Here is a 27,716-nt window from a genome sequence, read left to right on the forward strand (position 1 = left end):
CGAAGTGGCAGCGCCGGCAGCCCCTTCCCGGCGGGGGAAGCCGGGAGGCTCCATTGAGGATGTTCCCATCGCTTCCTTTGTACGCCTGTGCCTCGCCTGTCGCACACGAGCGGCTCCGCACCCTCCCTTCCAGCCCAAAGCCATCGTGGAACGGCGTGTCCCGACCTGAGCGAGGCAAGAGCGGCTGCTGCTCCGCAGGGCCAGCGGGGACCGGCTTCAAATCCTCCTTCACCTCCAGGACTTTCTGCCGAGAGAGCACCGAGCGCTGTTAGTGCGCGCCTGCCCCTCGCTCCCGCCCGCTCCCACCTCCGAGCCCGCAGGGGTGGGAGCGGGGGCTGGCACGGGGGAGCGGGCAGGTCACCCTCCCGCTCGGCATCGCCGCCGCCGCCAAGGCGCGCAGGAAAAAAGTTGGCGAGGAGCGGCTCCGGGGTGGGCCCGCGGGGCTCCCCCTCGCCGGTCCCGCGGCGGCGGGGAGAGGCGAACAATGCCGGGCCGGGCGGGAGGCCGGGAGGGGATGGAATGGGATGGGATGAGAGCGGAGCGGGGGGGCAGCCGGGCCGGCGGGAGCGGAGGCACAAAGCGCACACTCACCTGAGGAGCGCGGCGCGGCCGGCGGGACGGCGAGCCCGGGCGGCGGCGGGCGGGGGGGTGGCCGGGCAGGAGTTTGGGAGGAAAAGGGAGGGTTTTTATTTCCCCTGGAGTTTGAAAGGAGGAAGTGAGGAATGCGAGGAATGAGAGTTGGTATGAAATGAAGGCGGCCGAGGGAGGGAGGGACTGCCGGCTAAGGCAGGGGCTGGGACAGGGCTGGGAGGGGACTGGCGGGGGGCGGGGGGCAGCGGGAGAAGGGCCGAGGCGGAGTTGGGAACAAAACCCAGCGGGGCCGGGCGCTCCTCGGCCGGGGGCCGTGTGTGACCGGGGCGGAGGGAACGCGGGCAATGGCCGGAAGAGGGGCCCGCGAGGGCGGGGGAAGGAAACTCCGGGCGGGCGGCCGGGAGCAGGGGAAGGGGGCGGCTCGGCAGCGCCGGGAGCGGGCGGGACGCCGCCGCCGCCGCCTCCGGGAATCGAGAGCAGGCGCGGCGCTCGGCCCGGGAGAACTTGGAGCGCGCGGCCCGGACGGGCCGGCCTCGGAGCTCCGGGAACGCCGCCGCTTGCCTGGTGCTTTCCCGGGGCCATGGGCCAAGCCCCGTGAGGGCGCTCCGGCCCCGGGGACAGCCCCGCGCTGCCCGGGCAGGGACGCGGCTCCCGGGCTCCCCCCTGCGCGCCAGGCGCGGCCCGGCGGCTGCGGAGCCCCTCAGAGAGCGGCCGTGATTCCCGGCCAGACACCCGCCGTGATTCCCCCCCAGAGAGCGGCCGTGATTCCCGGCCAGCACCGCGGAGCCGCTGAGGAACAAACAGCCCCAGCCCGACAAAGTACTCGCCCAGCCACCCGCAAAGCGGTGTCTCCCCGTGACTTTTCTGAGTCTCACGTCGGAACTGCTCCTTTCCTACCTGTTCATACAGGAATGCTGCGCTAGAAAATGCCGATATGAGACTGAGAATCGCACGAGGGTTGAAAAGCCACAGCCCCAAAACAAAAGCAGAGGAAACCAGCAAGTTTAGTAAATGTAGCTACGTCCTAGCAGCAGCGCGGGGAATGCAGCTGCATCAGCAAGCCAAACTCTTTTCCACGGCTCCGGCAAGTGATTTTGCCACAGGTGGCTAGAACTACCTGTGAAGAGTTATAACCTGGTTGGCTTTCTTCAAAACTTCAGTATATCAAAGAAACTGAGGGTTTTTTGCAAGAACACAAAGCTAAAAAAGTTCCTAACTCTTTCAAATTGCAGTGAAAATTGCAGGGACCTCGAAACAGGTCCTAAATGTGTCCTAAGGCCTCAGAAACAAGATGGCAAAACCCCTCAATTTCATAAAAATAAGATTTTGTGATACAACTGTAGAAATGAAGAGTATATACAATATAAATAAGATTATGTCACAACATTCAGTGAAACGATTTTCAGCATGTGTGTTTTGTTGTTTTTTATATAAAGCACTTTAGTCAGTGTTTCTATTAAGATATATGTAAAAAGCTATAACATATTTTCTATTAAGCTGTATTTTTTAAAAAACACTATGTATATGAGAGGTAATTCACTTCTCATCATATATATTCAGTGGGAATTCTAGGCCAGGTCTCATAATTGTGACTAACATTGTTTTGCTCCTATTTCCTTGCCAAACCAACACAGCTCAAAGAGAAGGAATTGAAACCTATTCCTTCCTGTGAATCATCACACAAATTGTTTGCAGGACTTCAGTCAGTTGCAGATGGAAATTCACTCAGGAGAATACAGGTTTTTTAGTGGTGGGTTGTTTGGGTTTTTTTACTGGACATAATGCAGAGCTAAACGATTCTGCTTAGAACAGAAAGCTGTGAGAGTTGGGCAAACTTATCAGATTAATTCCCCAACCCTATTTGTACTCTATCAGTATGATTTTCTTATGCAGTTTTTAAAATAAAGTCCCCTTTTCCCCCCATAGTAAATTACTATTACTTTCCCTATAATAAACAAAGGGCTCAATTCAATTAAGCTTTAAAAAAAATCCTTTGTTTTCACCAAAATTTTCAGTTGTTTTGCTGCGGGTAGTGCAATGGGTTGCCTTGTATGGAGATGTTAATTGAATCAAATTAAATAATCAAAAATTTCAGCCTTTGGAATATATTCACCTATTTATGAATACATAAATTTAACATTCTAAATTGAACATTAAATTGAATGTTGTAAATTGAATGTCAAATTACCATAGGTTATGGTTACCATAGCCTTTACCTTAAAGCATGCTGGTGAAGTTAGTTTACTTCTGGATCTTTCTCCCATTTTGGAACAGAAGTGACCTCCAGCTTCCAGAGAGGAAATAATAATTCTATATAGAACACCTTGAGGGATGCAATGAGAAAACAGAAACTATAGAGTGTACAGTTCAAAAGATACAAGAGTTAACACTGGTACAGGATCTCTGCTTTCTTTCCTGGCAGGGGTTTCAGTCATTGCCACCTCACAGTGGGAGCTGGTTGTTTTCCCTGTTAGTAAGGAAGCCCTTACACATCAGTGTTGCTTTTCTACTCTTCTTCATAACTGTGTGCTGGGCCAAATCTCTTGGCCCTAGGATTACTTAGTTCCAAACTGCAGTTAGGTACAACAGTTTGATCCTGTGGCAAAGATGAGACTCCTGACTCTGCAAAAGAAGGAATCTGTCCATGTCTCTGTTTCACAGGACTACACAGAAACTCTTAACTCAACTTGTAAATCACAGGGAAGGGTTTTCCTTGTCTTCTGTATCAGGAACAGGAAACCTAATTCAGTGTCATCCAAGAGATTTACAGAGCTGTTAATCCCAGCAAGTAGAGGAGCACATTAATTAATTATTAGTATAGGTGTAACCATTATACTAACAGCAGTAAAACCTCCTGTCCTACTGCTACCAATTTCAGCAGCAAAACTTCAATGAGACAGAGAGCCCTAAAAACACAAAAAATAATTCACTGTCTTTTATGTTTGTAAGCCCAAGAGCCTATAACAGCCTAAGAGCCATTTCCATCTGCTAGGCTTGCCTTTAGGACTCCAGTTTAACATTTAATATGCTTCTTTAAGATCTTGCTGGCGTTTCTAGCATGCTACATTTGCACATATTCAGCTAATATTACTGTGTTAAGAACTAGTGCCCAGTCATGTTTCCCACTTAATTTTCTCTTCCCTCTAAAACTAATTTGGCTCAGATGGAAATAGTGGAAAAAACAGAGGTGCTTAAAGAATAGAGCTTGCATGTTGAGAGCTGTGCCAGTTTCTGTTTACCAGATCCATCATATCTCCTCTTATTGAGGTTCATACATCTCTCAGTGGAAATAGGAAAATATAACCACTTCAACTTGATATTCTTCCTAGCCTTGTATGACTTCAGTACCTGATTCAGAAAACATTAACTTATGTGCTTCAACAGTTGAATGGGTTCAGGTGGGAAAATGCAGTAAGGACCATCTCAAATGCCCTAGCTGGATGCTGGGAAAAACATTAGAAACATGGGGCAGAGAAATTGAACTAGCTTAAACAATCAAATAGAAACCAAGAACTACAGCAATACCTGATAATATTGGGGGAGGGAGGGGGTAAAAGTATTAGAGAGACTACCCTTACATTTATTCCCAGATTTCCAACTGTATGGGAAAAATATCCAACACCACAAAGAATGGGAACTGAGAATTACAAAGGAAAAGAGTAAGAAGAAAATTATGATATTCAAGAAATCGAAAGAAACTGAGGTAATAAGTCACAGAGAAGGAACAAAGTACACCCACAAGTAACAACAAAATAAAAACAATCATTTAGAATTAAAGACTTTTTCATATATAAATTAGTTTATTTTCATTTAGATATAAAAGTTATAAATACAATTAATGTAAAACAGTATCTGATAAAGATGACTGAATCAGTTCATCTGTCTGCATAATTTGACTGAGAGGCTGTGACATGATCGTTTGATGTCAAGAAATAGCTTGAAGAGTCACTGCTGACAAGGCTAATTAAGTAAAAGGATGCTTTCTGGGCACACAGAAAATCATCTTGAATCAGAAATTAGCATCCTACCTTCAGGTCACCCCAAAATAACATAAGGCAATTTCTTTCACACATTCCTAGTCAGAAAAGTAATCAGACAGGTACACAAACTGACTTCCTTTCCTGGATGGGCAGAGGGAATGCAAACCCATCAGCCAAGACTTCAGAAGAGCACAGTTGGAAAGCACTGCCAGGTCTCATCCTCAGCCTGATGAGCAGGAAGGCACAAAACAGATCCATCAGCATTCAAGTTCTCTTCACAGACTGCTTTTCTGATGAGATCATCTCAAGGAAATATCCCAGCAGCTACTGAAAAATGCTCATCTGAAAGATGCAAGAGCTGGACTTCTCAGCCTCAATTCATTATTTTACAGTTAAATACAGCATTTGCTTTGTGACTATGATCATTATTCTTTCTGGCAATATCAGAAAATGTCTTCACAAAGTTTTGTTAGTTTGAAAGCACAAGTGATATCTACCATTGCAAAGACTCCAGAGACCAAAAGCAAAATATCTGCTCTTTGCAGCTTGAAACAGAGTTAGTCTGCTGACAAGGACAATATCCAAAGCTGGAAAACACCTAATTCTTGTCTCAGTAGAGGGACAGACTTCTCCAAACTATTGTGAATATGGGTAATAGGCAAGAAGCAGGCAAGACAGTAATATTCTGTGCTTCAGTGCACAGAAGATGTGTGCACTGAGGCCTCCAGGCCACACCGTGCTGCAATCCACCCTGGTGAGTTAAGGCCACATGAATCAAGTGTTCCATGCTGTGACACAGTCTCCATACTGTACATCCATATTAGAAATGGAACATTGGAAGGACACATTGCAGAGCCTTGTGGTACAATTACAATAAGCTTACCAATGCCTTTGAAAATACCTGTAATCTCTTTTTGAGGTAACTCCTTCTTATAGGCAGGTTAAAATTATTTATACAAAATCTACTTTAAAATGTCATGCCTTGAGATAATCTCACATTAAAAAAAAATAAAGTTGGTCACAAACGTATACCTAAAAATGTAGCAAATTTCATGAACAATGGCATAATTAAAAATATTTTTCATCAGTTTACAGTCTAGATTCAACCAATCAGAACACTGCTTTTCAGAAGTAGTACTGTATATTGTTACAATATTATCTTCTGCCAAATTCAGCCAGACTCTATCATCTATTCAGTCTCATTTTTCACATGGTTAGAAGTAACAGAAGTAGCAATGAATATAATATCAGCCACCGAAAAGGGAGTGTTTCAGATTTGATTGTTCTTAGTTTGGTAAAAAGACTGTCAAGGGATGGAGAGAAATTAGAATACTGAGAGGGAAATGGAGTATCAGTCTTAGCAGACAATCATTCCACAGAGTTGTATTAGAGCCAATTCCAGCTGTTGTCTTTTTTCTGAGTTCATTTGCTTAGGAACTCTTGAGTAGCATCATCTCCCAGGCTTTGTGGAAGCTTCAAAGTAAATGAACATTTTGCCATTATTTTTCTAATTCTAGCTGCAAGGAGTTCCAATAAGTGGGCTAGACCACTCTCGTGCAGCATCTGTAAATAAGGATTCTAAAAGCAGAATCAACACCAATGACAGAAACATCACCTAGATTTCTTGCTCTTCCACAGGCCATACAGAGGCTGCTCCCAAGGTGGTCTGCTGTCAACTCCCACAATGCTCTGAAGACTGGAACTGGTTTTCTAATAAGCCTGCAGAAGTCTGTCCTCCATTTCCCTTCCAATATGCTCTTCATTGCTACACCTGCAACTCTTACAAGATGTAGGGGTGGGAGTGAGTTCCATGTTTCATGTCTGCTGTCCCTCACTCACAGACCAATTTACTGTCAAAGCTGGAGAGTCCAATAGCAAAAGCCTGAAGAGCACAGAGAGGGTAATTATAGTCCAGAGTGAACACATCTTCTGCTACACGACCAAACTGCATCACGATGTAGTCAGCTGGGGAGAAAAGACATTCAGAGATGAACAATTTCACAGTGAAGCAAAAGAAAAAAATAAAATACACACACAAAAAAAAAAGAAAACAAAAACCACACAAAACAAAACCTAACCACAAACTCTCCCCACATCTGCCAGTCCCAAATATATATGGTTGGTGTATCCATCCTTTCTCACCAGAATGGCCTTGAAATCTGTCCTCAAGAGTGACTGTGCTATTCTAGAGATTTTTTGTTTTTAGAACCAAAGCTCTAGCCATTCTTTCGCTAGCCTGAAGGTGCTGTATTAGACCTTGTCTTTCACTTCAGGAAGCTTTCATTTGCCCCCTCTTTTGCTGCAGTTATGGACAGCAGAGTCTGCATCCACCCCAGAAAAAAGGAGGGCTTATATCATTTTCCTGACAGCTCAGAAGTCCTCAGTAATCTGGAACTAGCTTCCTTTTCCCAGTTTCCCTCCTCTAGGAAGGGTGTCCTATTCCTCCCAACCCTCATAAAATAAATTAGGTGCTCCCTGTTTAAGTAAGTGCCACACACTCTCCACCAGACTCTTACGGTCATTGTCATGGACAATCTGGAAGTTCTTCACTGAGGCCTGAGTGACTCTCCCATGGAAGTTCAAAACATAGGATTGAGTGTCATCATTCCAGACTGGAGCCTTGTTGTGCAATTCAATGAGGTTTTCTAAATTTTTGTTTTGCCATTTTGACAGCAGACCCTCATGCTCCTGTTCAGAAGAAAGAAATATATTTATCAGATTTGGAATGTCTCTGCCTCTAAGTATCACCTCTCTTGTGTGTGCACTCTGTCACTTCATTCCCTGCTTAATGAAACACACTGATATCACTTCAACTCAGTCCTACTGAATCCTTTCTGCAAGTACCAGGAAGATAGTTTTATAGATTCCCAGTTCAAGCATCCTTTTCACTCCATAAAGTAAAAAGAGTGATAGGGAAGGAAATGTGTGTACAGGAAAGGGAGAAATTCAGAGTCCACAGATCATTGCCATCCTGCTGGCATGAATTACTTCTGAGTCTCATAATCTTTCTCTGATCCTGTTGCATCCAGTTTCCATTTCTAACACTGTAAACTTTGAAATAAAAGAAAATAATCCACAATTAACTGCACAGTACCAGGCCCTGAGGTCCTTCAGTAGAAAGTCCAAAGGCTGGAGTAGAATGTAAGGTTAAATGTCATCCTATTGGGTCTAATGAGTGATGCTCAGTATGAAAATCAGAGAGAAATAAAACCAAAAAGATACAAAAAGGAAGTAAACCAGCATATTAAATTTGACAAACAATCAATTACAAGGAGATTCAGGTTATAGTGAAATATGACATATGAATTAATTTTAAAAGTTCTGCAAGAAATAAAATCAAAACTATAGATTTTAAAACTCTGAAGAAAAAGAGTCCAAGCTTAAGGTACTAATAGGAAAAAATGCTCAGAAAACAACCTGTTGTGGAGGTCTGACTGATGTGGCTATAGTGTGTGCTTCAGTGTTACACAAAGATACCACAGCGGATTTTTGAGGATAACCTAAATAAAACTTCCTGTTCAGTTTAGTTACTTTTTAGTTTTATCTTTATTTGCTTTTTAAAAAATGCAAAACAAACCCCTAAGAACTGGCACCAACTGCACCATGAGCATTTAGATTTAGGAGAGAAAATTTAAGGCAGGGCCATGGAACCATTACTGTACTAATAGGAGAGATAGCAACACCAACTCAAAGACAATGAATAAATGAGCACTTCCAGATACAATTTTTCTGATCATTCATAAGAATTAAATCTCTTTTCTGGGCTGTCATGACTCTCTATTTCCATTCTTTAAGATTTTTTTTCTCTGACCTCAGGAAACACGTTCTTGTCCTACTCATACCTAGTCTCAACATGGCTGCAAATACCACCTTGTAGCTTAAAACATTGACCACACCTTTCAGTTGGTACCTTTTCTGTCTGCCTTTTGGTCTTCTCTCACCAAACATAAAACCCACATTTAGGGAACCTAACAATTTTCATCACATACCTGAACATACCTTCAGATACTGTTCTGTAAGCTTTTAGCTCTAACGCCTCTCATATCTATGAGAAATCCTCACTAAATAGTCACAACTAAACTCCACCTTCTCCTCATCCCTCCTTCTTCAAGAATCCTCCTTTTCTGCTGCTCCTACCAAAAAAGCTAACAGCATTCTGATCAAAAATGTATTTATTCCCTTGCTATTGCACCAGCAGTACCTAATCTGTCTATTGCCTATCTGTCCCAATCCACATCCTGACTCAGACTGGGAGCAGCAAGTGTGCCCAGTGTTCATCCAGCCCTCAGCACAACAGGGTCTCACCATGAGGGCGCCTGGTAGGTGCAACAGCAACAAGGAGAGAGAAGTAAATCATATTTAGGCTGCCCAAAGGACCCGTAAGGATACAAAGACTATTCAGAAAGCTACAGAGTAGGCAGAAGGCAAGAACAAATTAATGAACACATTTAGGCGACATTGTATTTACTCTCCAGGAGACTTGCTAAAGCCCTGGCCCCTAAAAGCCCTGACTGTCAGCCACACCCAGGCCTCTACAGGGAAGTTTTAACCTCTTCCTTCCATCTGAAACATGACCAAACTTCATAACTCACATTTCGTGGACGGATTGGAATTCGCTTATGATTCATGTTCATTCCTGGAATGATCACAGACATTTTTCTGGGACCCTTAAATCCTAAGATATTAGTTTCCTGAAAGACAAGGAAAGCCATTATTTTCAGTAAATGAGATACTTCACCTCAGACAAGGAAAGACAGCAAAAGTGAACTTGTATCACCATTTGTACTAGTTATTAGAATTTTGCTGGCTACAACTGTAGCAGCAGTTATCTATTTGCAACTTTGTTTAATCACTTTCTCTCCCATTCTCATTTAGAGAACAGTGTTAGGAGATATGCATGGTATTAACTAATTTGGAGTGCATTTCTTACCTACTAAAACATTTACAACAAAATTATCCAAGTGCAATTTCCAGGTATAAGTTTTTTTGCACCTGAGGCAGTAATGTGTTGAAATATTGCTAGTGAACAAGCCTTAACTATGATGGAAGGCAAAATATCTTTGACTTGACTCTGTGTTGTCTGTTTATCACCAGTTAGTCTAAAATGTTTCTGAACAATGAATGACATTTTTCTTCAGCTGCTGTTATTTGTGTTTAAGAACACACCTACAATTTTCTCTCAAATCATAGTGTTTTATAAATGTTTAAAAACAAACCCAGGAAGGGAAGCATTCAGCAACTATCCCAGCCTCAATCTTAAGCAGATTTTTCCAGAGTACTGAAGGAGACTGCTCCAAATGGATTGAGCACAAAAAGCAAAATCCTGGTGTTCTCAAACAATTCATTTACCAGTATCAGCCAAAATCCAAGGGTCCATTTAAACTGTTCTGTAACAATATCCATTATAACTTTTAAAATTCTCAAAGACCAATTAGAAAACCAGAATCTTTTAGAAGTACTGAATTGATTGACAGAAGTGATACAGCTTTTCCTAACACATTAATGCATTTTGCAGATACAGACAGGTCTTTGGAGCTGCAACCTCTATTATGTCACTTCAAAAAATCTAGGGAGATGTATAAGAATGAGGGTACTGATTTTATTCATATTTAAACTTTACAAACTCCTTATAGATAAAAGTTCAGAATTCTGAAAAGCTGACTTTATATTAACTGTCTGTGCTCATTCTAACACCTCGCTGTGTCCAGCTAGGTAGGAAACTGAAGAATACTATATACAAAGAAAATTTCTAGTGATATTTCTGTAAACAGGCTAGTAGTGGAATTATCACATCAATTTGCTCCCAAGTGCCATTAAGATGAAGAGCAAAAGCAAAAAAATCAAGATGCTGCTCCAGTAGGCTAATGCATCTTTAAGCTTCTGTAAGAAAAGTACCTGTGAGAAAAATAAAAATACTTTCACTCGACAGCAACTGTTTTGTAGAGAACCTCAAATTTTACTCAAACTGTAGGACTGGAGTACAAAACAATGTCACATGAGAATTCTCATGTAATTCTGTAGTCTCCACAAGTGCCTCCTTAGTCTGAATCCTATACTGAGGTGATTCACAAGAGCAGAAGAACATCTCTAAAACAGAGCTATTGAGTCACAATTTACCCTGAAACTACATCCTTACCACCAACAAGGTGCTACTGAAATACCAGCTCCCTCCTATGCCTCAAAATGCCTTTGGTTCTGCACAAACTAATTCCGTTTCACAGGGTACTCCCAGTTCCTTCTCAGGGTCTACCAGATACCAGCGGGGCCAGAGGCAGCTGTGTCTGGCTCCAAGTAAAGCATGTGTGACCGGCCACACATTGGATTGGCCAGATAAGAAGGCCATGAGCATGGTGGTTCAGGTGTTTCTCCTGCTCCTGACATTGGGGCTTTTTTTCATTAAACTTGTAAGAATTTATCTGTGAGGCCTCTGTCTCTTGTTGTATCTGGTTGAAATTGGTCACTTGGTTCCAAAGTTAAGTGGGGGAGGCTGGCAGCAGCACAATTTTGCAAGCTGTGTTTCCTCGGTAACCAGGCACAAAGAAAGGGGCAAAAGGGAGAGGCAGTACTTACATAACAAATAGCTGCGAGCTCCTGTCTTGTATGAGCCTTTTCCACTAGACTTTGTGCCTTGACTGGGTTAACACCATGGTCATAGACTGTAAATTTGGTTCCCATGAGGTTTGACCTAATGTCAAGTTATGGAAAAACACAGAAAGAGAGGCATCAGTAGAAACTTTTGTCAAAAGTATTTGTACAACACAGCAAAAACACACATCTGCCATCTGAATCTTTCTGCTGCCAGCTCAGTAAGGAGCTTCTGTGACATGCCTATGTGAGCCTGTAACCTATCCTGGAGAAGCATCTAAACAATTCCTTCTCTCAGTTACCAGAGTGAATGGCAATGCTGAAGAAGGCTGCCAACCCAAGTGAATACAGATTACATGAAGCAGAACAATGCAGGTTCATGCTCTTTGAATATAAACCAGATTGCCAGTCATAACCACAACTGAATTAAAATCCTATCTCAACTGTCTGTAGTTTTCATCTGTGATGCTCACCTGAGTTTTCCAATGAAACTTTCCCCTTTCCGAGATAAATCAGTTGGATCAACTGATATGAGGTAATTGGATGTTTTGCTCTTCTTTCTTTTTCTCCCTGCAAGAAGGAATGTCTGGAAAAACAAAACTTTGATCAAGACTGGTGCTTTGTAAGAACACAGAGGCATTGCTATCCAAATTGTTATCTCTCCATTTCCTGTATGCACTCCCTTTTTTGTTCTGTTTTAGTATTACCGTCTCCACAATTTTGTTCTCTTCCAAAGTGCCCAGCCTGAAATCCTCTCTCTCCATCAGCTCACTCAGCAGTCCAGATTTAATGCACCTGTCCTTTCTAGTCTTCCCTCCTTTTCTTCTGGAGCAGTTCAGTCTCCCTGCTCTTTTTTAACATTGAACATTTTTATTCTTTTTCAAATTCATCTTTCACTGTATTATGGCTTTTAAACCACAATACAATGCTAATTACATGCTAATTCTGTCCTTAGTGCCTTGGCCAAACATATGCTGTTTACATCTGCATGATGGCTGTCCTCCACTACAGGTTTCTTATCCAAAGCTCTCCCTTGCACCAAACACATTTTTTGCTAGGAGTACAATAGCCAAGATAATGTGTACTGCTTCCAATACCTTTTTGTTGTCATCCCTTTCCAGGTGCATGTAGTAAGTAGGGAAGAGTCCCCGGTCCATTCCCTTTTTATCTCTAGTGATTCGACACTTGACACTAATTCCACGGGGTGCAGGGCGCAATGCAAAATCCTCCAAGTTCTCTACTTCTCCCAGCTGTGCATCTGCCTGAGGGGATGGACTACAGGAAGCACCTGTTTCCTATGGGAAGAAGCATCATATTAGCAAATTAATATCAGACCACAGACTCTGGTATTCCACAAGAAAATTGTGCTTTTTTGAAACATAAGACATCATGTCTCCAGAAGATACTGAGGAAAGGAAGGTTAAACAAGATACCACCTCTATTTCCTCAGAAGAAAGCAGCTGAAGGTTTTACTCTGAGGAAAGACTAGGTCTCCAAGGGGAAAAGAAAAAAAGTACCCATTAAGCAGACATGAGTGATTTGCTAGAAAGGGAGAAATAGGATGAGATGCTGTAAATATTCTACACAAAGCACAAAGAACCTCTTTGCTTTTAGAACTTCAAATGCTGTGGAAAATAAAAGAGTAGGATAAAGCAGGACTGATGGATGCTGCAGTAAGACAGGCTGGGATTTTGTGACTGAAATGAGTGCTGAGATTATGTTCATTCAGAACAGTAGCAGAAAGCGAGTCAGCTGCTGGTGGAACCACATCAACTAAATGTTGGAAGAGCCTTAGAACAACGTGTATAGTCAGGACACACAGAATAATCAAAGGAATTTAAATTCTAATGGAAATCTGGTACAGGTCATAAAAGTAATTTTCTCTTAGAGGTAGCTGAATCCTATGAACTGCAGCACCCAAGAGATTCCTCTTTTATCTGGGCCTTCAAGATGAAGTTGCAGTTTTATCCCCATTTCCAGCTATAGCCAGTAAGAAACCTGAGTGAATAGCACAGATACACATACACAGATTTGAAATGCACTGGGGGGTCTCACCCCTTTCCCCATTCCAGCATCTGTATCTCCAGCACTTTGCACCCACAGCCCAATCTCCCAAGAAGCTGATACCCAGACCTCTTGCACTGCTAGTGCAGGGCATCATATACACAGTCACCTCACAAATACACTCAGGTGCATCTCCCACACCATGGACTTTGAAGGGTGTCCAGCATCCATGGTCAAACACTGTGGTCTTTATCTGATCTGAGCTATCTCAGACCCTGTGTCTTCCTGATGCTGGTCTCTTCCAACTCACTGGCTAGTCCAGCACATAATTTGCCAACATATGTATGTATGCATGTATCTATATCACACACACACACACATACAAACACATTCACACAAGAAATAGTTAGAAGTAGAGTTACAGAAAAGAGTGGGACATGCTGAAGTAATCAAGGCACAAGACTTGAGCAGACAATCATACTGTTCTGCAGTTGTTTACACATATCTGATGCTTTTTACCCCCTTTAATCCCTGTCTTCCCATGTTTATTACTCCCTGATCCACCTTGATACTCTTCTTTTCCCTCTTAAGTTTCTTCCCCCAAACATCCTATATATGACATTTGTCCAATCCCAGTATTCTCTGTTCCATTCCAAAATTCTGTTTCTCTTTGCATCCCACAATAAATGCCACAAACTCTCAGGAAGAAATCCCTCCTATGTTTGCATGGCATTTCAGAGCTTCTGAGTCACTTTGGTGAATTTTGCAGAGACAAAGGCCCAGTCTGTCTCCTTTAGGGGTGATAGTGCTGACTCACTGTGTTCCCATATTCTCTGATTAGGCTCCCTAGGATCCTCCACCCACAATTGTTCCTCTGATGATTGCTAAGTCTTTATGTTTAACTCAGTGTCCCTTCAGTCAGAGAGCCTGACAATCTTGACCTTACTCTGCTTTCAGGGAATAATATTGCTGGCTACTGTACTTGCAGCTACTGTATTTTAACCCAGTGCACCAGGGGTTATCACTAAAATCAGGAACATGTCCAGTGCTTATCAGAAATCGATTTCAAGACACTTACTGCAAAAGACTTCTCGCTGGATGCAGAACTAGGCCTCTCAGATTCAGGGTTTGGTGAATGAGATACTGGTCTCTTACTAGCTTCCTCCTCTTCTGTGTCCTCCTCATCAAAATTCAAACTGCCTGAAATTCCTGTCAGAATACAGCATGGATTTAAGCATGTAATCTCTGAAAGTAGGCGTCACGAATTCATGGCATCACTAATTCATGTATGACTCTTGAATACCTATTCACAGTCTTAATTTCTGCTTTTTCAATTGATTATTCCTAATTTCTGTTTCAACTGCTGATTTTCTTCATGTGCTGTATCTCTTCCTAAGCCTTGCAATTTAATTCCTACTGATATTTTGCAGCAGTCACTGTGCAGATGATTAAGCAGCTGTCAGGCCTTTATTAATACGGATTTTACTTCATATTCCATGACATAACATATTGTTTAGTTTATGTTGTCATTGAACTTACTTTGCATATGTTCATGCAGAAAAGCCCTCCATGTCTTAAGAGCAACAACAATAAAAGGAAATCCAGATCAATATGCTGACACCTATCCCATAAATTGGACTCTGTACAGTTTACATCCTTTACCACTTTCCCTCTGTCTTGTCCCTGAAACAGGGTATGTCAATTTTTCAGTAAGAGCCCCTCCTGTTCTTACATTGATCAGATTCATAAATACTAATAATTACTTGATTTCTGAAACTGAAGTGCAAACTGAGAAGTTTCAGGACTTATTTAATCTTAACCTAAGCACAGTGCTGTAGAGATGACTGTGGGTATATTACTAAAATAACTTTTCTTAAAGACATTTATGAAGAGGTTCTGTACACATCACTATTTGGTGTGTCCTTCCACTTGGAACTGCAACATCAATTGGTCATTAGGAAGAAGTTCTTCACAGAAAGGGTGACTGGGAGTTGGAAAGAGCTGGGAGGTGGTGGAGTCACTGTCCCTGGAGGCATTTAAGGAGAGACTGGATGTGGCACTTAGTGCCACTGTCTAGGTGACAAAGTGGTGTTAGGTCATAGGTTGGACTCAATGACCTCAAAAGTCTTTTCCAACCAAACTGATTGTGTGCATCCAAGATTTTGTTCTGTGATTCTTTTCTTTGATTTGACTGTAGAAAGGAAATGTATCTAAAGCATTACACACAGACAACCTGCTTAACTGAATCATTTTCTGAGAACATATATTGTAACAATGCTCTGACATGGCATTGCAAAGGGGCATTGCTGGAAGTCTCAGATAAAACAGAAAAATCCAGTCTTAACAACCTGTCAGTAAACTTCCCAAGGGACGCTTGGGAAGAGGAAAGGCGTTGACCCTGGTACTCCAGCCAATTTCAAAATTCACTGTTTATATTCTACCTCCACTAATTTCCCCTGAAGTTACTGGATATTCTCTCCTCTTTCCTTTTCCAACTCTTGTGTAATGTTGCTATCTGTAAGTAAGCAGCTGTGCCATCTGAAAACTGGATGACAATATCTCTGAATGTGACAGCACCTCAATACCTGCAGTGTACGGGAAACATTCTGGGAGACAAGGTCTGCAAAATAAAAACAAGCTGTATACTAAATTAAACACTAGCCATTATTTTACTGCAAAGTGCTTAGACTGCATGCAACAAAAAAAGGTTTCCTGTAGTACTGGCAGCAACTTAAGATACTTGGCAGACAGAGCTTGACACTCCACTAGGAAATTACTCAATGGGATATCATTACTGAATATATAACTCAAAAACTATTGACTGTGACAGCCTGTGACTCAGAAAAAAACACCTTTCCTGTTAGTCTCCTAAAGAGTTAAATCATGGCATTTACTGAAGGGTCTTGCTGTTGTGAAAATATTCAAGCACCTTATCAAGATATAACCTATCTGCAATAAAAACACTCCAAACTTTAGCAAAACGTGGTATAGCATTTTGTCAGCAATTTCCTTGCAAAGACCAGAATACAGCACATTAAGAAACCCTTAAAATATAATTGGTATGGTTAAAATAATATCAGGAAAAGGAACTGCAGCACTGCACTTCCACATGCTATAGAATCTAGTAGCTCTTTTAAAAGTGATATCCTACAAATATTTGTTTCATGATTCCTCATTTTTTAATGCCACTGAAATAAAGTTATAGAAGAGCCCCAAAAAAGAGATTTACCCATTATTAACTCTTACCTCTTTTCTGTAATATTTCTTGCAGATCTGCCTTGCTTGCTGTGTCTGTTACAGCCTCTCCATCATTTTCCTTATCTGCATTGTCTTCTGATTTGGTAGATCCAACAGACAGAGTTTGGAGATTGGTCCCCAAATCCTGAACTTCTGATTTCAGGAAAGCAGCTGGTCCATCAATGCCTGCAGGACCAAATGAAACAAAAATTCCAAAGCCTATTTTTTTTTTATGGCCAAAGATGTACCCCAGGATGGTGGCTCTTTTCATCTTCCCTTCCTCTAGCATCTCTTTAAAGTATTAAATATACTTGTTCATTTTTTTTCAGAAAGGAGGAATCAGGCCTGACTCTGGTACAGACTGCCTATTACTTTATACATATCAGTTTCTCCCTATTTAAATATAGTGATTTTATTTACCTTTTTACAAAGGCTTAAGCAATTAAAACAAGTTGTACTTGTCATGCACATTGACAGTTGTTGTGGTGTGTTGCAATATCCTGTTTTACCTTCTCCCTTCCCCCTCGCCCCTCGCTGAGTGTGCCCTGTCAATCAGGCTAACATACCAGCAAGGCGTCGTGTGATAGGTGACCCTAGTACCTGGAGACCCTGCCCCTTCACCTGGTTGGTGACTCACCTGTCCCCTCCCCTTCCCCTGTCCTGAGCTTAAAATGTGAATGAGACCATGCGGCCTTTATTCTGTTATCAGCAGTAGCCCAGTGCAGACATATCTGTGCTCATGGAATAAACATCTGGCTACCTTCTAGCAGAATCCGCTCCCTTCTTTTCTTCACCATTGCCAGAAGCTCTCCCCTGAGGAGAACGGAGTCCTGTCTTGTGCCCCGCTGCACTCTGCCGCCAGCCAAGGTATCTTTGAGGTAAAACACCGCAGAGCTGCCTGTGGCCCAGCAGCGAAGGTCAGAACTGGCCTGGGCACCATCTAACTGGTTATATTGGGATACATATTCCAATAGACAGTTTTCAATTTATTTACAGATATCTCCCTTATTTTCTTTTCCTTCACGTTGTTTGTTTGCTCTTATGCCAGTGAGTACTCTACAGTGAACACCACAAATCAATTTGATAAAAGTATCTACAGCCATAGACATAAAAAAACCTCTATCTTTTTGTTAGAATGAAATTTTCATGTTTAAATCATACAACACAGCTGTGCACCACACTTGGTGGGGGCATCTTGGTGTCAGAGTCTGGCATAACACCTAATATGTAGCACACAATGCCTAAGTGTAGTTCCAGCTTTGGATTTCTTGTTTCCCACTACTACTGCTTTATCTAGGCATTGTATTTCTGACATGCTTACTGCTGCTATCACATCTTACCAGGACTTGCTTGCACTGAGGAAGCCTCAGAACTATGAAAGGCAGTGAATGAGCAGTTAAGTTTTCATTTGAGTCTTACTGAAGACTTCTACCTTAAAAGTTATACCTATCTTATCTCTCATTCTCTTCTTGACTTGAAAGTGCCTTTTAACAGAAGCTTTCTTACACCTGATTTTACTGATTTTAGGCATATAAATGCTATCACAAATACCACCACTTTCCTTCCCATCCTATGATCTTGAAAGGCATCTGGAGAACAAGAAAAAATATTCAAAGAATATTTTGAACAAGAACAAGAAAAATATACAAGAGAGAAGGGATAACATAGTTCTAACTGTGATCTTCAAACCAGGTAACACCCCTTGTTTGGAGGTTTAAAATTCTACTGCGCATATTAATTTGCTATCAATACAAGGCTTGTATTATAACACCCTGCAATAGCACACATCTCAAAGCCTTAGAATGTTTCCCATAACTTTCTTGATAGGCTGATGGGATCCTGGCTCTCATAAACAACTTCCTGACACTTCCAATGGATTGTAAGGATTTCATTGCTGCTCTTTTCATCTCCTTGTGACATAGGAGTCCTCAGGCTCTCACTACTGCATTTCTTTTCACTCCTAAAATAATGGTCACTATTCTACTGCAATGTTTTGAGACCACTAAGTCATTGCCTTTGGCCCTGATAGCATTTTGTGCTTGTGACTGTGGACCACTATAACCTGTCATGTTTCAGTTGTCTCAATGAAGCCCACAAAAAACAACAGATGAGGTAAAAACCATCAAGAGCCTAACACAGTGTTCACAACACTTTTTGTTTGCTTTCTCCACTTTATCATTCAGTCATATGCAATCTTGAGGTGAAGTATCCATGACACCACAAGGAAACACCGTACAAGCAGTCACTACTGAATTATTTTCTTTATCTTACAGCTTTAGAAGATTTTTTTAGTTTTGATTTGTATGTCCCCACCTTTTTAGAAGTTGCCAGCCCATTTCTACAGTTCTTCTAGCCTAAAACAAGCGGGAGATTACTCAAGGGTACATGAAGATTTACAGCTGTCACAAAAATCAAGGTGAGGTTTTTGCTTGCTTTCACAGTTTAGTATTGCTCAACCACACTGTACTACAATTCAACTTTTGTATATAGAAAAGTATGTAATCAATCTTATCACTTGACCCCTACCACAGCAATGTAAGCACCCATCTGTGACATAATGCATGCACTGGGATTTTGGAGAAGCCTGTTGCAATCAGGTTGATTATTTACCATGTAAAACAACATCACTGTGGACAGGGGTAGGAGTTTCTACTAAAGGAGTCTGCTCCTCGCACCCTTTGGGCTTTGACCTGCGTGGCTTGGCCTCAGGATTTGGCTGCACCATCAACGGATCGAGACGTTTCTTCCTCTGCTTCTTCTCTAGAAGGGCTCTCTGTGGAATAAAGAAAAGCAGGAAACAGAGATGAGTAACCACATCTAGAGAGGCAGAATCCACGCCTCAGCCACTGGCAAGGACATGTCCCTGATCAGAATGTCAAATAAATCTCAAGAATTCTTGCAAGCTCTTACAAAAATCTAACACACAGATATCACAGTGGTTTTGGAGTGAGATACTGACTTTGATTCTCCATGAGAGGTTGACATGGACACCTCCTTATTATTTTCTGACCTGTCTTGAGACTACCAGTTAAATCCTTTCACTCAGTCTCAATTGCAGCAATCCTTAACAAAACCAGGCAATTTCAGCAGTCATACATAATCCAGTATGAAAGAGCCAGGACTTGCAAAGGAAAAGGTTTTTATCTCAAAAGCTATCACCTTATAGGGAAAACTTAAAGCAAATAGTTCCCAGAAACCAATGCTGAGAGATAAGACTTAAAGTGGGGAGACAAATAACAGTAATTAAAATAGGAATGACCCACTAAAAATAAATTTTATCTACCTTGCAAAATTTTTCCATATCATTCAGGACTGAAATGAAAGACTGGTAAGTCCAAATGCTAAAAATGAAAACATTATTTCTCCAAGATACATATACATTTGATACTTAAGATTTCCTAATCAACAAGAACAGAAACAACTTCTAGACTTAAATCAAGGCAAAAAGGAACATGGTGCCATTTTAGACAGACCTGCTTAGTCCTTAAATCAAAGGTGATGCATGAAGAAGGAAAAATCATATTCTAATATCCTGCACCATTATGCAAACAACGTGCAAGGTCCTTACAGTAGATGCAGTTTATCCATGGCTGTTTCTTAGGTACCTGAACACCCCTGAAAATTGTTTTTGATGACAGAAACCATTTCTCCATCAAATTATTTTTAGTTTTGATGCAGTACCAGATAAACAATTCATCAGTACCAACAATACAATCCACCTGAGACACAGACATTTTTGGAGCCCTTTTCTCTCCCGTTATTCTTTTTCTCTTGTTGATTTTTCCCTCTACTATTAGTCTTTTTATCTCAAGTGAGTTTTGTTCCTCAGGCAACCTCTCCCTGAGGAATTCCAATATAACTCAGCCCTTGATTCTTTATTTTGTCTGGTTTTTTCACTTATCTAAAAGAAAAAAAACCCGAAACCCAACCACCCACAACCAAACATACAAAACGTCAAATACAACAAACAAACAAACAAAAACAAATACCTTGAAACAAAATTACTTTTTTAAATTTAAACTCAGAATTACCCTTTGAAGACTGGACTGCAGTACAGGTAGTGTTTGCTACTGCAGAATTATTTGCAAAGATTATCCTGCAGAGCAAAAATTACACAGAATTCCCAAGAAATTATAACATTTGTCTAGAATAAGAAAAGAAAAATAAGCAGTAAAGTAAAATTCTTAGAAATTGTTAAATACAGATGTGTTTTCTAGGAAGGTAGTCAGACCTTTCAGAAGAATTTACATTGGTTTGTGTTGCTTGCTCCTTTTTAAAATTAAAGCTGATGAAAGGTAAAAAAAGTCGTGATAGTTTATAATTCTCTAAAGGAGAGAGGAAAAACAACAATCAAAACATTATACTCAGAATAAGGATTTGAGTAAAATTGTTGTTAAGGCTTCTCTACCTGGCAAACAAACAGGCAAGGAAAAAAAACCCAAACCCCCTAAAAACCTGCAAAACACAAAACAGTCACAACCTCAAGCTAGTAAGAAAATAAGAAAATACACAGCCACTGTTAGAATGTAAAATTGAATTTGGGATCAACACCAGATATAGTCGTTTCAAGAGTTATTTAGTGGATTATTCTGTTAGATACCCTTTTTTTAAAACATTTCACTGCTCACCAGTCTAAATTTTAATTATTATTCTTATACACTGTGCTACATCAAAGGGTTTCTTGAACTCACCAATCCAATAGGGTCAGCTCACATTAAAACAGTTTACTGCTGGTATACGTGACTGATCTTTCTTTCTTGCAAGAACCACAGGACAACCAAAGTGACAAAACTTGATAGTAACTTAATTTTTTTAAAGGCTTTTCTTTACCACTTTGCATACTGAGATGGAAAAAATATGTGCAAGTCCACTGTCAGGACAGCAAACAGCAGTTCATTTTCTCTCCATACGGTGGCAGAGCAGCCTGCCCTTCAGTGCGATGTATTCCCGGCTGTATTCCACTCAGGAAGTAGGAAAAGGAAACGAGTATTTGGTTTCATTTTGTCTACTAATTAGCCTTTTCCTCCAGCTCTGTGTTACAGTAAAAATCCATTTACTATAGCTACATAAAATGTAGATAGTTCATGAACAGGACAGCAGAAAGCAAAATCCATCAAATAAATAACAAACACTAACTACCATTATTTGTTTTTGATTTTGTGTGCTCCATGCATTAAATACTTGCAGAAACACCTTAGAAAACCATAACATCAGAGTGTAGGACGACTAGAGGATCACAAACCACCAGCTCCTGTTCAAATGAACTTCAAAGAAGTCACGTGAGAATATCTAGCATACTATTAAGACAATCAGTTTAGTATTCCCTTTCTCCAGCTGAGATGGCAGGAAGCTGATACACAGGAAAGTTCCAAGCACTCCAGCCTTGAAGGTGCAATCCTGTGCTGCTTATTAGTTGGTACAGTCCTAACCCTGGCAGGCCATGCAGGATGGATCCTGGCTAGGGAACACCCTCTCCTCTTCCAGCTGCCCCTTAGCTCATGCTGGGGCAGCAGTGACACTGGCAGTGATGGTGGCACCAGTGAAACTCCATGCCAAGAGCAGAGCACCACACCGGGTGCACTCAGAAACACGGCAGGCTTCGCTCTCCCGCTGCACGGGGAGATGGCAGCATTGCACTCGCAGCTGAGGCGCCTGAGAAAACTCAAATCTTCTGCTAATGAGGAAATAAGCACTGCCTGAGCAACCACACGCTCTTGCCTCAAGGAAAAGGCAGTAGTCCAGGAGAAAAAAGCATCCTGGCAGGCAGAGCTGGCCCACAGATGGAACTTGATGTCATGCACTATTATAAATAATATTTTCCTGCAATTACAGGGTTTCCAAAGCCATCATAAAGATGGATGGACAGGCATGTCTCTGTTATGGCTTATTCCAGATTCTCTTTATGACCAGAGATTCTATATATGATCCTGCTGGGTTAAAACATTTTGCATTTTTTAAATTTCAATTCCTATAATTGTTTATGACAAATTAAGCAAGGCATCAGCTACAACCAGCAGCGAGTCCATCATATTTGGTAGTGATCTATTGACTTTTGCTTCTTCAGAAGGCACAGTACTATTCATGTCAAAGTAAACTTGAAAATTAATTTCCAAAACCTAATTCTAAAATTCTAAGTTAAAGATTTGTCAGCACTTCTCAACAAATCTCATTTGCAAAGGGCAAGGAGTTAAAATATATTTAGTGACATTTTCTAGATGTTTCTTTTGCAGATGATTGCAATCTCAACCAAATCCAAGAAAGATGGAAACAAATTTGCGAAAGGAAACAAACTATTTAAATTTACTTCTTCATGGTGCAACTGACAGCTGCTCTGAGGGAATCCCACCCAGCCCAGCTGGCTTTTTTTGAGGAATAGCCATGCATCCCCATGGCAAGGCCTGACACTAAGCAAATCACAGTACCCAGCAAGAGGAGACAGTGATTATTACCAGCTCAAGACCCAAGACCAGTACTAAACCAGACCCTGAGGTTCATCACCAAGCAGTCAGACCACCCTTAGCTTTGGAATTTCTTACCAAATGCCACTTGACACTAAATGCTCTTTTATAATTTATTTTAATTAATTCTATTTTTAAATAAATTGTTTGTTTTTAAACAAGTGTCATTTGATAATCTACAGATAAAGGACTACTGTAGCTTCCACAAATATGACCAAAGATAAATTTTACCTCTTGACTCTGAAGTGTTTTAGATAAATGCCTATATAGACCCAATAATGTTGATAATAAATTCAGTGCCTGAAGTCAAAGCCTAGCAAACTCAGACTACAAATAATGGCCAGGTTCTGGTAAATTGGATTATTACCCACTGCAACAGTTCCCTGAAGACTGTTGTGTCTGGACTTAAAGATGCTAGCTGAGAAAGTGCCTTCCTAAAAACCATACTTTAATTTAAACAAGATGAGTTTAATACAAGACTGTGATCTGTGGTGCATGTGAAATGACCAGCTAGAGAATCATGAGTCTCACATTGTCTAATCTATTTACAAGCATTCGAAATTTCACAGACAAAGAATATTAAGGATGGATACTTCATTGCTTTGAAGAATATGGTACTTCAGAAACTGAGACCAATATCCTGATAATTGACCCATGCTTGGCTGTAAATATTTTCATTGTAGGAAACAAAAAAAGGTCAAAAGAGGCTGGAAAGCCTTTTCAACAGCAGTGTTAAAGAGATTGTTCTATAGGTCAGTGAAACCATTCCTTTGATGCCTAAAATGGATAATTCCCTGCAGTCTTCCCATCTTTTGATTTATTCCTGCTCTCTAGTAACTCAATCCCAATTAAATAAGAGAACACGTGAAAAATAAATTAATCAAACACACCAAATCTACAAGCCACAGCAAGGTTCACTTGAACTAACAAAAACCATGAAAATCTTTGAAGTTCATTAGACCAAGCATTTTTAGCACTTCACCCCCATTTCTCAAGTCTTTAGAGGGCTGTTTGATTTTCTGTATTTATCTTTACCAGCTTCAGCACTATAATTTACCTGATTCTGCAGTTTCAGCTGTCGCAGTTTCATTCTTTCATCCTCAAAGATGCTGGAAAAGCAAAATAAACAAATGAATTAATTATTGCTATTAAACAGTTCACATTACAAGAACATAGGATATTTTCAGACAACAACTACATCATCAAGACTTAAAACTGACTATTAGATATTACTGCCATCTCACATGAAGACCAAGTCACAAAGTATTAAAAATAAAACAAATTCTGCCATAAATAAGATTGAACTCTGTTTTAATCCCCTTACTAAACCTTTCTGAAAAGATTTTGAAAGCACCAAAGGCTTCATTACTGGTAGATGGATTACAAACCTCTGTTGAGTTGGGGCTAGGAGACAGTTTACACCTGAAGGCTTAACACAGTTCAGATCAATTCAGTAATGTCCCTGCTCCTTCACTGGATACCCAATTCCAAATAAATTCAGTTTTGTCTTGGAGTCAAACCTACATCATTTTCTCTTCCTGCCAGATGTTCAGTTAACTACAGTTAATACCTGAGACAATCTATGTTTGCAACATCTGACATAATTATTTTTTTACCTTCAGGAATTAGTTTCCCTATTTCAGTATTTTATAGATAACTCTGATTTTTTGTTCCAAGTTGTGTTCCATATAGACTTCCTATTTCCTTTTGTATGATAGTGAATTATTCCATAAAATGCAATTTAAAGCAGTTAACCCCACAAAGGGGAAATGTTAATTGACTATTAAGCACATACTCTGCTGACCACAGTTGTGCTCTTTCTTTCAAAACAGTTTTGACAAAGACTTCTCTGGAAGTAAGAAAGCATCAGGAAGAAGGTACTTAATGTGGGAAACAGAAAAACATTATATATTTTATTAACAGCATGCAGAGAAGCAGGGCAAGCCACAATTTCAATTTAAACAGGAAATTCTCTGTCTGGTCTAGGTATCCATAAATGTCCAATGATGTGAAGTCACAAGCTGGCAGCCAGTGCTGAATATAACCCTAACAACAAGGAAAACCAGAGATACAGAGACAGCAGAGCTGGGGTTTCTGCAAAACACATGTCATGGAAATTGGATTACAGCACCCAGAGCTAAGGAGAGAAGAAAAGCCTGAGTCCCCTTAACCCCTAACAAACCACATTTGACTCAACTTCAGGCAAGCAGATGACAAATCAAAGGTCCTTAAAGACAAACTACCCCAGTAAACACAGACCCTGCTCTGGAAGATTGAAAGATGCAGAAAAAGAGTTCTGTACACACACATCATATAGAACAACTTGTATACTCTAGAGTTGATACTGATTTTCCAACCAGTAGTGTTTTAAAGCAAGTTAAGACTGCCATTGCTTTTTTAATCCAGAGTTTTCCTTATTTCTATACTTTTTTCCCTATGAATTTGAAGTATCACACAACAGGTCTAAGTCCTTGAAAACATTTTGTTTCTAAAAACTGATGTTACTCCTCACATGGACCTGTAATACACAGTGTCTTGGATTCTAAGGGAACGGAGGGCCTGGAAAAATTTGTGTCTTTCTTGAATAGGGATGGAGAACTGTGTATCCCCAAAGCAACACTTACAGAAGTACAGTCACCTTCACTTGAAAATAGCCACAACTTAAGAAAGAAACAAGCAGAAGCACATCTACTCAGTACAGCACAATACACAACAGTTATCACACAAAACTGCAGTGTGAAAGGTGACATTATTTATAAGGCTTATTATTTATAGCATAGACGATGGAACAGGACATCTTTAGCAAAGTCTGAAAAACAACTGGAAGTTCTACTTAAAATATTCATGACAAAAAAAACCAAAAACAAAAGGGAGAGGGAAGAGTCCTTTTCTTCTTATACACCTCCTGATTTCAGAACTTGATGACATTTGCTAACTGCAGTTGAGAGTTTGTTATAAAGCAAACTACTACCTGTGATCAAGAGCAGACTTACAGACACCTTCTGATGGACACAGAGGTGTCCTGGGTAGGTACAAGCTGCTATCTGTGGTTTTGTTTCTTTTCCTAGCAGAAAATGTATCCCCGAGCAATTTGAGTCTCTTCTTTAAAAAAATCAGAAGAAATAAACACTACCACTTTAGGAAATAAGTTTACAAGGTTTCCTTTCTACCTGGAAAATGACAAAGCTCTGAAATAGCAGGACTCACATGCCCTGTGAAATCTTCAGGACAAATTATTTACTTTGTATGTTAAATTATTTTCTACCTAGACTGAAATGAAGCTACATTATGTAACAGGAGCACAACACAGACTACACAGTGCCTCAACTCTGGCTCCTTAACTGATGCTTGAACATAAAGATTCTAACAGGTCACAGAGCTTGATAAAGGAAAAAAATAACAAAGTGTTTTCTTACAATTTACTATAAAACACAGACCAAGATTGCAGGCAAAACAAAATGAAAGTAACCATTTTAAAGTGCAAGGTTTCACACAAGCATTAAAATAAAGTCATGATTTTAAGGTTTCACACAAGCAGCAAAATAAAGTCATGAGCAATGTAGCACTATAAATACTAGCTTTAAAACACCCCTTTCACACTATTTTTTTATACTGCTCCTGCAACTTTTCTTCTAGAACTCATCATTATGAAAACATAATAACCAGTCAAAATAGAAATTCCCACTTTAAACCTTTTTCTATCCCCCCACAGCAGTTGGTGTTATTACAAACTTTAACAGGAAAACGCTGTGCCAGAGTCACTCCCACAGCTCACCACTAAGGAATCTAAGTGGTGTGCTAATCCAGCTGCAGGCTTCAAGCAGGAACTCTCCTTCAGCTGGGCTGACAACACAGATCAGTGCTCTGTCAGACATGCCCACACCAAAGCACTGTGCCCTTTGCTTTTCTGTTTGAAGGGTTTATGTGCCAGAAGAAAAATTAAATATCCATCAGGTAAAAGAAAAATAAGCAGCATTTCCATAGCTACAACACCACAGTTAGAAACAGGGGAAAAAATCCTGACCACCAAACCAGTTGCCCATTTACCCTTGATAAATAAAAACTGAAAATTTTCAAGTGGTCTGTGTCAATGTCCTCACCCCAACCACTGCAGCACAGCAGCCTACATGAGACCCTGCCACAGACACCACTGCTACATTTACCAGAATCCACCTGCAATCCTACTGAAGCTGCATGACAGGTAACAGACATGTGCCACAGAGAAAGGAAAGATTACACAGAACAGAACATACAAGGAAACATTAATGATAGTGCAGGATACAGAATAAAAATGAGAGTGGGAAACAACTTAATATTTAATAAAACATGGAAGAAGATGGCAAGATGCAAAGGTGTTCACAGATTTGACACAGATTAACAGGGAGCAAAAAGTTTTATTTTAATTGGTAGCATCTCAAATTCCTACTAAAATCAGAATCAGCCTGGTTTTCATTTCATAATCAGAAATCAAAGTGTTGCAATAGGAACATGCAACAAATTTATTATAAATCAATTTGGTCTTTCCTAACCATTTCCAGAATAGCAAACAACCACAATGAAGAAAAACTCACAAATTATTTAACCGATATTCACGTATGCAACTGAAGCTTCCTTTTGTGTGATTGATTTTCCTTTCTGTAAAAAAGGAACACTACATCTATTGGCAGTTCTTTCAGAATGGACATATTTTTCAATAACACTGAAATTCTGGCATTACAAACTGTGGATAAGCAGAGGTAACACTCTTGTTTTCATTGCAGCTTGTCTGTGTTCCTGAGTATGCTGTACTTGAAAAAAAAAAACCCACAACCAAAATACTTATGTTCTAAGCACTTGGCAATAATTACCATTGAATCAGCCA

At 40.6% G+C, this 27,716-nt stretch overlaps 2 protein-coding genes across 4 annotated transcripts in view; both read right to left on the bottom strand.

The window, feature by feature from the left end:
• Positions 1–727, bottom strand: part of TEAD4 (TEA domain transcription factor 4) — a 50,921-nt gene extending 50,194 nt beyond the window's left edge. For 2 of the 3 annotated variants that reach the window (XM_074534939.1, XM_074534938.1), the window contains exons 1-2: positions 592–727; positions 166–244 (exon numbers count right to left, since the gene is read on the bottom strand). The gene's annotated coding sequence lies outside the window, so the exon portion shown is untranslated. Of the gene's footprint in view, positions 1–165; positions 370–591 lie in introns of those variants that run through there. The other variant, XM_026797722.2, reaches the window with a different exon arrangement.
• A 3,629-nt stretch (positions 728–4,356) lies between these two features.
• The window catches only part of TULP3 (TUB like protein 3), a 32,880-nt gene continuing 9,520 nt past the window's right edge, over positions 4,357–27,716 (bottom strand). Inside the window, exons 2-11 of the mRNA XM_005494543.4 lie at positions 23,913–23,964; positions 19,008–19,170; positions 16,407–16,583; positions 14,239–14,369; positions 12,254–12,451; positions 11,630–11,742; positions 11,142–11,256; positions 9,164–9,262; positions 7,088–7,259; positions 4,357–6,536 (exon numbers count right to left, since the gene is read on the bottom strand). Coding sequence (XP_005494600.2) covers positions 6,403–6,536; positions 7,088–7,259; positions 9,164–9,262; positions 11,142–11,256; positions 11,630–11,742; positions 12,254–12,451; positions 14,239–14,369; positions 16,407–16,583; positions 19,008–19,170; positions 23,913–23,964 — 1,354 coding nt within the window. The 3' untranslated portion in view covers positions 4,357–6,402. The remainder of the gene's footprint in view (positions 6,537–7,087; positions 7,260–9,163; positions 9,263–11,141; positions 11,257–11,629; positions 11,743–12,253; positions 12,452–14,238; positions 14,370–16,406; positions 16,584–19,007; positions 19,171–23,912; positions 23,965–27,716) is intronic.

The sequence above is a fragment of the Zonotrichia albicollis genome, chromosome 2, assembly GCF_047830755.1.
Source record: "Zonotrichia albicollis isolate bZonAlb1 chromosome 2, bZonAlb1.hap1, whole genome shotgun sequence".
Lineage (NCBI taxonomy): Eukaryota > Metazoa > Chordata > Aves > Passeriformes > Passerellidae > Zonotrichia > Zonotrichia albicollis.